Here is a 12,016-nt window from a genome sequence, read left to right on the forward strand (position 1 = left end):
TTGGGTGGCGGGTGGAGGCGACCCAACTATTACACACAGGAAAGGGGGTGCCGACAGGTGATCGGATACGCTTTCTGCACACGGTAGAGTAAATATCTCGAGGGTCACACCTGGGTCCCGTCTGTCTGCCTTTCTGACGACGAAAGAAGGACGTTTAGCTGGTACCCGGGCGGTGTGAGCTAAGGAAAGATGCCGTATCTGAATATGCCTTTAAAAACCTGGTCTCTCTGCAAACACACGTAACCCACTTACCTGGCATGAAATAAGAGGCCTGAGAAAACCTGACCTGATGCCGTCTCAGGTTCTGAACAACGAGGGTCGCTTGAGGAAAACCTGAGAACGGCCTCTCCCCTACGCACTTTGCTCCGTAAATTCCAAGGATGATGCTCGTTTCTACAACAGCAGTCGGCGGGACGGTCTCTGCATCTGCCTTTTAGACCTTGGCGGGAAAAGCCAACGGGGCTTTGGAGGCAGCGGCCTTACAACAGATACTAAGAATTAGCAGAGTGGTCGTAACGTTTCTCTCGGCCGCTTCCGTCATGGGAATATTCACATCGACCAAGAGAAGAGACCTTTTAGCAAACAAGCCTGGCTTGGGATTTAGAAATCCCTGTTAATTTAGAAATACGGAGGGGGCGCCTGGCCAGTCCATCCATTAAGCGGCCGACTTCTGCTCAGGTCATGATCTCACGGTTGGTGGGTTCGAGCCCCGTGTCGGGCTCCGTGCTGACAGCTCAGCGCCTGGAGCCTGCTTCGGATTCTGTGTCTCCCTCTCTCTGTGCCCCTCCTCTGCTTGTGCTCTCTCTCTCTCTCTTTCAAAAATAAATAAACGTTTAATTGTGCTCTCTCTCTCTCTTTTTCAAAAATAAATAAATGTTTAAAAAAAAAAAAAGACATAGAGAAACAACCTAAGTGTTTAAGAGCTGGCGTGTGGTCAGCTATGACAGGTGCCACGGACTGCGATTTGGTCATTAAAGCGAGTCTGCGGGGGATGTCCGTGTCTGGAAACGTGTGTGTGTGAAGAACCACCACGAGAGAGCAGCAAACCACAGTCCGCGACACCCAAAGGCGAAGAAGGAAACGAACGCCGGAAGGTGACGTTGAATCGGAACCGTTCCCGACAGCGACCAACCAAACCATCCCTCCAGGTCTTGGTGTGGCCCCTGTGGCTCAGAGCCCGTGCAGTCGGTGCTCTCGGACAGGGGGACTAGGTCGTCCGGGGGGATATTTCCAGCCCACCTGCCTAAGGAACAGCCGGGAAGGGGAGGGCGCGCTGCTCTCGCGTCTCTCCTGGAGGGCACGTGCGGGGAAGGCGGTGACTACCTCGTTCTTCTCCCAGAGCGTCAGCTCCTTCTTCGACTGCTCCAGCTTCTGGGACCGGTCCACCACGAAGTAGATGAGGTAGATGCTCCCGGCGAGCGACAGAAGCACCAGGATGTTGGCAACAACCCTCAGGCACACGGTCACTGCCCTGCGGGGAGAGGCGGGCTGCGCTGGGCTGCGCTCCGGGCGCCGCGTGAACGACGGGACCCACCTCGTGTCGTGTGAACCCTCTGCCCTGAAGCGTCGGTGCTCCCCCTACCCATCCCCAAACTCCTCCTCTCCTAAGGGATCAACAAGGACTTCTAAGCCCACCCAACTGCCCTCAGGGGGACTCGAAACAAGTCTTGCGAATCTGACCCTGTGCACAGGTCCATGCGGTAGGTGATCAGCTGTCTTTCCCTCGAGAACATACGCTCTGAAATGGTTTACTCTTCCTCGCCGTGGTATTCTCAGCTCCTGGAACGGGCCCAGCGCGTATAAACACATCCTAGCTCTTTTCTAGATGATGAACGAGGAATGGAACAGGGGTTTGCTCTTTCCTTTCTAACTCGGCAAACTCACTGATTCCAACTGCTTATATATATATATATATATATATATATATATATATATATTTCTTATCTTTTTATTAAAAAAAATTTTTTTTTTTAGTGTTTATTTGTTTTTGAGACAGAGAGAGAGAGACCGAGCATGAGAGGGGAAGAGGCAGAGAAAGGAAGACACAGAATCCGAAGCAGGCTCCAGGCTCCGAGCCGTCAGCACAGAGCCCGACGCGGGGCTCGAACCCACGAACCGTGAGATCGTGACCTGAGCCGAAGTCGGACACTCGACAGACTGAGCCCCCGAGGCGCCCCAACCAACTGGCTTATTTTTAAGGCGTCTTCTTCCAACTTTGGGGCCAGACTCAGCCTGGGTTTCCCTGCAAACAGAGCATCAGGCAAAGGCCTGTTTGCAAGTACTTTACTCGGGATGTGATCCCAGGAGGTCTATGGGGGAGACGGGAAAAAGAGCAGTCAGGGGAGGGTACGTGACGGACTTGGCCACAGCTCGCGGCAACGGCAGGGCCTTCTGAGGGGCGTGCGGGCTGTGTCTCAGAACGGTCTGCCCGGCGAGAAGTAGGGAAGCCTCTGTCATCGCTTTCCTCCCTGCTGGTCAAGGGTGGCTCCCCGAGAGTGAACCCCCGGCGTTGCCCCTAGCCTGTCAGATTCCCGTGCACGCACGCTGGCCGGGGTTCGGTGGGTGCCCCACACTGCAGCCTCAGAGGGGCCGTGGGGGGGCACTGAGCAGCGGGTACCGGTGAGGGGTGAGGGGTGCGAGGGGCCGTTTGCACGCAGCTGTGGCGCCCCCACGGCCCTGCCCCGCAGCAGGTGCCAGAGGAAGGGGCGTGGCCAAGGAGGACGTGAAGGGCACAGAAGAGGTGTACCAGCCTCTCTGTAAAGCGTAATTCCACCCTCCGGGTGACCTCGGGCTGGTCGCGACACCCCCCTCCACATCAGTGGCGGCCCTTCATCGTCTGTACAAGGGGGAAGCTCACCCCCAAATGATCTGATGAACGTCACCTTGTCTTTCTGTGCAGAACTTTAGATGAAGAGTCAGAGCACTGCCGATGGAAGATCTGAGAGAGGGTGAGGTCCATTCATAGCGTCCTGTGCTTTCTCACCTCTCCTGTGCCCAGACCACGCTGCCGTCCTTGGTGGGGGCCAACCAGGGCGCCCAGGCCACGCTATGGTCATTGGGTGGGTGGGGGGGCAACCTGTCGGTCCCCGTGCTGACTGCGCCCAACAGTGCACGTGACGGGCACAGGCTGGGGTCGCCAGTCAAGGGTTAATTTCCCCCGTCTCTACCCAATCCTTCCTCGTCCTGTGATAATATCCTGGATATCCCAGAAGGCCTATCGCGAGCCTATTCTCCCCAGGCTTTGGCAGCCGCGGGAAGATTCAGGATTCGCTTGTGGACGAGACTTGGGGAACAGGCTATTCTTGCTGCTGACGTATTTGCTTATCATGACGGGTCATGCGTTATCTTGCAGCCAGACGCTGCAGTTTTTAAATGTGGGGGGACAGCAAAATCACCTGCTAAGAATGTGGATCGTGGTGGCCCACGTCCAGACGTTCTAACTCAGGGAATCGGGGTGGGCGCCAAAGTGGTCGGCATGTTTTGTGCCCGGGGGGTGACTGTGATGGGTGGGTGCTCTCTGCCCTCTGAGAAGCTTCTATGGAGCCCCATTCTCCTTTCACAGGGGAGGAAGTGGAGGCCCGGAAGGGCCAGGGGACCGTCCCGGGTCGTGGGAGCTAAGGACGAAGGGAGAGTAGGCGCCCCTCCCCCGCCTCCCTGTGGGGAATCCTTCCCACCTGCTTCCTCAGGGACTTGCGTGGGCTTGCGCACCTCCCCACGTCCACGGCATGGCTCCGACAGGCTTTCTGCATCACGGAAACGAATCCAGGGGCTCAAGACCCAGGGAGGATGGCAGAGAGTTGTCCCATGAGGACAGGTCACTGTCCCTTGGGGGATTGGCCCTTCCGGGTCAACTCTCTGGCTAAAGGGCCTCACCTCACCCAGACAGCCCTCAAATCCCAGAGAAGTTCAGATCTGAGCCATCACCTTGGAAGGCTTGTCGACAAGAATTGGTCGTCTTGTGACTTCCGGGATTTGTTGCTAAATAGTCTTTGCTCGGGGACCTGGGTGGCGCAGTAGGTTGGGTGTCCGACTTCCGCTCAGGTCGTGATCTCGCGGTTTGTGGGTTCGGGCCCCGCGTCGGGCTCTGTGCTGACAGCTCGGAGCCTGGAGCCCGCTTCCCGTTCTGTCTCCCTCTCTCTCTGCCCCTCCCCCGCTCACGCTCTATCTCTCTTTCTTTCTCTCAGAAATAAATAACCATTAAAAAGAATAAAGTACTCTTTGCTTAATTTAGCAAACTAGAAATTGGTGCTAAAAATACCTCCTTTATTATCTGAGTAAAAGAACTCTCACCCTGTGGCCTGATCTAAGGAGGAAGGAGCCACTCTTGACTACTGCTACTGACCGATTAGATTACAGGCTTCCCACGTGTCACATTACTAGAAAGACGGATTTTAAGAAGGAAGAAGAGGGGCGTCTGGATTGCTCAGTCAGTCAAATGTCCAATTCTTGGTTTCAGCTCAACCTATGACCTTGCAGTTTGTGAGTTCGAGCCCTGCATCGGGCTCCATGCTGACCGTAGGGAACCTGCTTGGGATTCTCTCTCCCTTCTCTCTTTGGTCCTCACCTGCTCTCTCTCTCTCTCTCTCTCTCTCTCTCTCTCTGTCTCAAAACAAATAAATAAACTTAAAAATATTTTTAAAAACAAAGAAGAGCCACCTGACGATGTGTGAAAATAAGATATAGATAGTTGGATCATTTTTGTGCCAAATTAAAGTAGCATTTCAATGAATGAAGCATGGGGAGTCTCCATACATACAGGTTTTTACTTTTCTCCTTCTCCTGTTCTTCCAGGATGGCCTCCTTTAAGGAAAGACACATTCAGTTAGAAGCTTAGCGTTACCATTCATCATAAGTCTTTAGAATTATTTCATGATAAGAAATGATGAGTCAGTATTTGGAACCAATCTGTGAGACGTTGTTGACATCAGTGCTTTGTATAATAATAAGTAGATAAAAATGGAGGGGCGCCTGGGTGGCTCGGTTGGTTAATTGCCCAACTTTGGCTCAGGTCTGGACCTCGCTGTTCATGAGTTCGAGCCCCGCATCAGGCTCTGCGCTCGCAGCTCGGAGCCTGGAGCCTGCATCGGATTCTGTGTCTCCCCTCTCTCTGCCCCTCTCCTGCTTGCACGCTCTCTCTCTCTCAAAAATGAATAAACATTAAAAAATAATTAAATTAAAATAAAGGCAGATGGGGGCTTGGGGAGACGAGGGGGCAGAGCATGTTATTTAATAAATGAAACGATCTAATGGTGTTTCCCGAAAGGGGCAGCATTGAGCTGTCGAGTTGCTCGGTAGACCCGAGTCCCTGCGAGCTTCCAACTGCTTCCTCTCCTGAGCTACCACTAAAGCTCACATCGCCAACACGCGTGTATTTTTTCCCTCACAAATTACCTGCAATATGGTGGCAATCCCTTATGCAAATTACCAGCAATGCACCAACTGAAATTTTCGGGGGATGAAATTTAGAAAATTGAAATAAAGAGTTTTTCAATGCCTCGTTCTGTATTCCATGGGATTGTGGGTGCACGGGGCCGGTCCCCTCGCTGAGGAGGACTCGGACTCTCGCGGAGGCCCTGGGCCTCCGCGGTCAAGGCTGCGGGCGAGGTCGGAGGACCCCTGACCGCCTTCGGCCCCCCCCTGCGCCGCCCCACTCACCCTGATGCTGTTTACGATGGCGGCCGTTTTGCTCTCGGCGGCCTCTGGGTTTCCGATGAGGTAATCCCAGGCACAGAACACCCGCCAGCAGAACGTGTAGTTTTCATTGGAGGCTCTGGCGAGGCTCGTGCGCGAGTTCTTGGCCATCCTGCAAGAGGGGAGCCGGGACGAGCATGTGAGGGCGGCGGCGGATGGGCCCCGGCCGCCCCTGGGGGGCACCGGTGGGTCCGGCGCCCCTCTTGTGCAAATGGCATTGGCCACTCTGGTGGCCGGGAGGTCACTGAAGGCATGTGTGCCCGGGGCCGGGCAGTGTGACTGTGAAATCAAACTCTCCCTTGAGCTGACTTCGTCTTCCCGCCCACTGAAGGGAGCCTGTCAGGCGCTTCCTGCCCATGACACCCTTGAGATGCCTCTGAAGGCAGGAGCCGCCGTCCCTCTTCCTTCAGACTGAAGGTCAAAGTCCCTGTGCCTTCAGACTGCCTCTGGTGATAAGCTTTTATCTGTTCTCTCTCCACAGTCCTTGCTCCTGAGTTTACTCTCATCCGTCTCTTAGATCGTAACATCGAGGAAAAGGCCTGTCCTCCAGGTGGGGGTTTTGAGGACGCCCCCCAGAAGCCAGGCTGGAAAGCTTCTTGCCAAGTGGAGGCCCCTGGGTCACTGTGCACCTCCTTAGGCTTTTGTTTTTTGATGGTGATGGTGCCCACGAGGCTGACAGAAGCAGCCGGTGAGCCACGCAGGGCGGGGCCAGGTTCTCCCTGGACTCCCAGCCCGTCAGTCAGTCCGCTGTGTCTGGCCCCAATACAGAAGCGGGGCGTGGGAAGGCTGCCAGGGCACCTGGCCGTCTTGGGAGCCAACCTGCCCATTTTAGTAATGAGGCCCAGGGAGGGGAAGTGAGTGGCTGTGGGTCTCGCGGTGGAGACCGTGCGGGACTCCTCACCCCCAGCCACTTCCTCCCACTGTCTTCCTCCCACTGTGTCTCCTCTCAGTGATGGACCGGGTGTGCCAACCGCACCATGACGCGGACGAGCCTGTCCCTTACCGAACTCGTAGCTCGGTCACAGGCCGACGTGCGGCCGACGGAGAATGTTTGGCTTTCTGCAAGCTCTGGTCACTCAGACCATCCTGTTCCTACCTCTGTCACCGCACTTACTAAATTGCCTGAAATTACGTTAACTGGCAAGTCTATGGGATTCTTGTCTCTCCAGACCCAGCCCGGAACCTGGCACACAGCTGCTGGTCTCTTTAGTTTAGGTCCCCCCACCTACAAAGTGGGTACAGTTCTGCCTTAACTTTGCATGATATTGACCAGCTTGAGATCACACATATCACTCTTGGCATGTATTTGGAGAAACTGAGCAGCCATACTTTTTTAAGAGGATGATGAAGCTGTAAGCAAACACAGCCATGCCCACCAGGAAGTACGCCAGGGGCAGCCGGTAGCCCCCTCTCCCGATCCTTCTCTCCCTGCCGTAATAGCCGTAGAAGAGGACAGAGTACTGTAGATAACCCTGCGAAGAGAGAACACTCAGTGTCACTTCCGGGCTCCAGAACTGTGGCCCCCGTTCAGCCCTCCCTCAAGATGAGAGTGCCACCCAGCCTCCACCTCACCCCCAGGGACCAGACGGTGTCCAGGTCTCCGGCAGACGTAACACTCTCCTTGGGGATCGTCTTGCTGTCCGTGCTTCCGAAGGGCTGGCCCGCAATGAGCTGGTGGGAGAGAACAGGATGTCATGGGATCCTCAGTGAGGGGAGGGGACCAGAAGCAAAGGGGTGGCCGATCCCCACGGCCTGTGAAGGCGTTGCACGTGTGAGATCTCTAGGGGCTGGATTTCCGCTTGATTCTCACTGATGGAGAGGTAATCCTGGGTGGGCAGATTTTCTCTTCGCTTGATCAGCCCGCCCGGGTATTCTGTCTCTGGGCTGGACGGGGCTTCTACAGATGGGTTTTTGAGGTCACCGGGTTTCTTTGATGGCACGGAAAATAACCCCATTTACTTTGGGAGGACAAAGGTTAGTTGAGAAGTGGGTTTTACTTTACCAGCGTCTGCACACTGGCCCAGATGCCGAATCTGGCCTGTCACCTCTTTTTGAACAGCCTAAGAGCTAAGAAGCGTTTTTGCATTTTTAAATGGTTGGAAAAGAATTAAAAGAAGAATGATATATTGTGACGCTTAAGAACGATCTGAAAGTCAAATTTCAGTATCCATAAATAGAATTCGACTGGGGGCGCCTGGGTGGTTCAGCCGGTTGAGCGTCCGACTTCAGCTCAGGTCGTGATCTTGAGGTTCATGGATTCAAGCCCCGCGTCAGGGCTCTGTGCTGACAGCTCGAAGCCCGGAGACTGCTTCGGATTCTGTGTCTCCCTCTCTCTCTGCCCCTCCCCTGCGCACTCTCGCTCTCTCAAAAATAAGCAAACATCAAAAAAATTAAAAAACAATAGAATTCTACTGGAACACAGCCACACTGTTCATGTGTCGTCCGTGGCCACTTTCACACCGCGTGGCAGACAGAAGGGGTGTGACAGGGGCCGCGTGGCCCCGGAAAGCCTGAGCTATTTACTAGCTGGCCCTCCACAGAAAAAGTTTGCTTGAATACAAGGATGATGAAGGGAGTCGTGTTATGAAACTGCTCTGACATCTCTTGTTTTTAACGACTGGCATTTTTATCTCTCCTGGACTAGTTCTTACCTCCGGAATGACGATAAAAGCACCTGTCATAATTGTGAGCACAATATTAATTCCAAATAACCATCTCAAGAATATGAAGTAGGAGGCAACACCAGATCCAAAATGACCTAAAGAAAGACAAGATAATAAGAACGATTAAAGAAAAAAACCAAAAAACCAAAAAAACCCAAAAACCCAAGACAAACAAACAAAAAACCCCACACGCACACAAAAACCAAAAAGCAAAAAACAGTATAAACAGGATGAACAATATAAAACCCTCACGGTGCAAAGTTCTCTGTAAGCAGTGTTGTAGTTGTTTGTGTATCGGGGCACAGACCAAGAAGGCCAACTCGGGTGTTCCCCCAAAATAGTCATTTACGTGGGTCAAGATGTTCCCTAGTATTTCCAGTTATAAGCACAAAAAAAATCCCTAATTTCATAATTTCCCTAATGACATATTCATTATGTCATTATACTTCAAATTCATTATGTCAAAATACTTCTCAAATACTCGTCAAATTTACAACATTTCATGTATGTTCAGAAGAATCAGCATCTTTTGAGGGGAGCCTGGGTGGCTCAGTGGGTTGAGGGTCTGACTCTTGACTTCCACTCAGGTCATAATCCCAGGGTGGTGAGATCGAGTCCCGCCTCTGGCTTTGCACTGGGAGCCTGTGTGGGATTCTCTCTCTCCCTCTGTTCCTCTCCCCTGCTCATGTGCTCTCCTTATAAAAATAAAATAAAAAAAAACCAACTCTTTTAAAAAAAGAATCAGCATCTTTTGAGAATTTGGTATATATATATATATATATATATATATATATATTTGTTATAGTTTTGAGAATTCCCAGGATTTTTCTTAGAATTCTTTTGTCTTAATTTCAAGATATATAGCAATCGGCTAGATGTTAACATTAGGGGAAACTGGGTAAAGCAATTATAGAAACTCCTTACAACTTTCCTATATATTTTATTCTAAATAAAAAGCGTATTCAAAACCTAATTTCTATTAAGAAGATAAGGGAGCGTGTGATTTGTACCATACTTAAAAAAAAAAATCCCCTGAATCTGTATTTCAAATTTAGTTTTTGTTGGTCACAATAAATAGGAAAACACAAAACATCACAAAGAAAAAAAAACATTACCTATTCTAGAACACTAAATTAAAATTACTATTAGAGTTTCTGGGGCGCCTGGGTGGCTCAGTCGATTAAGCATCCGACTTCGGCTCAGGTCATGATCTCGCGGTTTGTGAGTTCGAGCCCCGCGTCGGGCTCTGTGCTGACAGTCGGATCCTGAGGCCCGCTTCAGATTGTGTGTCTCTCTCTCTCTCTCTGCCCCTCCCAGGCTCATGCTCTGTCTCTCTCTGTCTCCCAATAATAAATAAACGTTAAAAAAATTTTTTTAATTACCATTAGAGTTTCTAACAAGCTTTTCGTGTGACCCCTCATTATTATTCTCCACGTATAGATTTTTTGTATAAAATTCGCATCTGTCTACAACATGCATCTTGAGTTATTAATTATTATCAGCATTTTCTCACGCAAAAAAAAAATTCTTCCATGAAATAAATTGCATTGCTTCCTCAGCTGAATTTTCCGTAGTTTACTTAACCTCGCCCCGCTCCCGGCCATTTCGGAAGTTTCTGACTTTTCACTTGGTGGGGGATTCACTGGGGTGAATAAGTCTGCCGTGGACCATTTCTGTCCGAGGTCGGGGCACACTGGGCAAGTGCTCTCTGGAGAAAGGGAGTGTGGGGGTCAGGGCAGGTCAGGGGAAAGGGCCAAGCAAGGATACGGTGCTGGAGCCTGGCTCCCGCCGATCCCACGGCGGATCCTGGAAGGCAGATTGCACAACACGGTGGGTTGGCCCCACTTGGCACAAGGAGCTGGACTTCGTCCATCACGGCCTCTGCGCCCTCGGCTGGGGCAGGTGATGTGTGCCCCGCCATCTGGAAGAGTGTTGGCCCAGGGCGGCGCTCCGGAGACCTGGGGTGGGGGGTGGGGTGGAGGGGTGGGGTGGGGAGGGGCAGCCGTGAGTCACAGCATCCACACCCAGAGCTGCCGGGAAAAGCCGGACCAGCCAAGTCGAGAAATCCGGGTGGGGCACCGACCTTGTCCGCCTGCGATGATTTTGTCGTGGCCCTCGTTTCTTCTGTCGTTAAGGGATGGGGGAGTTTTATCGAAGGGCACAAACAGCATGAAGGTTTTCGCTACAAATTTTAACTTTCCCCCGGAGACGCCTTCCCAGTGGGCAGTCCCGCCCATCGCGTGTGCCGGTGCTCAATTCCACTGAAATGCCGAAAATGGGCTTTTCTCCCTTTGACTGTCAGCTTTGCTGTCTCAAGGACGCAGGTTGCCTTCACAGGTGACCAAATGCAGCCCTGTCTCCCTTGATGATTTCCTTCTTCGCCTTCGGGATTGGACGGGCTTCTGTCCTGACCCGTTCGGAGATCACACGCTCTCTCTTAATTCTTCCGTGGTTTCCCTATTTTATATTTAATAGCTAATGGGACTTTAAGTGGAGGGTCTGACAGAACTCTGTAAGAATCCAGTGTATCTGCAGTGCTGTGCTACAGAGTCAAGGGCGCTAGTGTTCCTCATTGTACTTGAACCCTTTGGTTACGCAAGCTCATGTGCGTTGTCAAAAAAAAATTTTTTTCGACGCGTCTTCTGGGTGGTTTTCTTCCACCTACGTTTCACGATCATCTTGTTGAGTACAGAAAATTAAAAAACCGCGTTGAGGTTTTTACCGAAATTTCTGGAAACCTGTGAAGTGACGTTAAGAAGGTCCACATCTTCCAAACGTGAAGTCACCTGTGCCTCTCACAAGACTCTTGAAACATGTGGTGGCCCAGTTTTACAGCTTCCTTCATTTCGGACCCGCTGTTGAGCTTGTTCCTGGCATTGTGTGCTCTGTGTTATGGGTGTGTGTTGTGTGAACGAGTTTAGAATATGTTTTCTAAATGGTGCCACTCACCCCTAAGAAAATGCAGATTTCTGAGTTTTGGTTTGGCAAATGCTCACATCAACCTTGTGCAGTTTTCCACCTGCTCCTTCTGGGTCTGTGTCGGGTCCGAGTCACGAACGACCCGTGAGCCGCAGCGAATGTGGGACAGCTGTCGTCCGGGGAAGCGGCGGACAGATGCCTTCCGTCTCCACCGTCCCGCGTCCAGCCCGGCGCCTCACCACGCGCAGGGCGAGGACCAGGACACGGAGCCCCTTCTCGGGCCACGCTGTCGTCTGGCCGCTGGCAGGGCCTCCCCGTGCCCCTCCCCACCCCCCCGAGCGCCCACACTTACTCTCGATTTTCTTTATCCTCATTTCCCAGGGGATGAAGGTGACCATGAAGTTACAGGCCCCGCGAGCAAATTTCCGCCACAGCTGAAAAGGAGGGAGCAGGGTTAGCAGGCTTCGCATTTGTCAGGATGGCAGGGACATCGTGACGCTAAGCTCCCTGGTGGAGGAGAGGTTCCCAGACACGCCTGTGATTATGACGTCATAGGACTTGAGGCCACACTAGGACCAGAGCAGCCCCTGTCCGCTCTTGTTGGGGTGACGACACCTGCTTGGGACCTGAGCTGCGGCGTCTGTATCGACGTGCGTATGGTCCAGGGTCACAGGCTGCCTTATTCCTACCGTTCCCGCCCTGGGGACTGACAACAGTGGAAATCACTTGAGGAGTGATGTCCA

General features: G+C 52.3%; 1 protein-coding gene across 1 annotated transcript in view; it reads right to left on the reverse strand.

Moving 5' to 3' along the window:
• Nucleotides 1-11,796, reverse strand: part of TMC3 (transmembrane channel like 3) — a 31,415-nt gene extending 19,619 nt beyond the window's left edge. The window contains exons 1-7 of the mRNA XM_060617516.3: nt 11,626-11,796; nt 8,343-8,449; nt 7,264-7,362; nt 7,021-7,163; nt 5,656-5,803; nt 4,757-4,800; nt 1,324-1,471 (exon numbers count right to left, since the gene is read on the reverse strand). Coding sequence (XP_060473499.3) covers nt 1,324-1,471; nt 4,757-4,800; nt 5,656-5,803; nt 7,021-7,163; nt 7,264-7,362; nt 8,343-8,449; nt 11,626-11,743 — 807 coding nt within the window. The 5' untranslated portion in view covers nt 11,744-11,796. The remainder of the gene's footprint in view (nt 1-1,323; nt 1,472-4,756; nt 4,801-5,655; nt 5,804-7,020; nt 7,164-7,263; nt 7,363-8,342; nt 8,450-11,625) is intronic.
• Nucleotides 11,797-12,016: the final 220 nt, after the last annotated feature.

This window comes from Panthera onca, chromosome B3 (assembly GCF_046562875.1).
Source record: "Panthera onca isolate mPanOnc1 chromosome B3, mPanOnc1 haplotype 2, whole genome shotgun sequence".
Lineage (NCBI taxonomy): Eukaryota > Metazoa > Chordata > Mammalia > Carnivora > Felidae > Panthera > Panthera onca.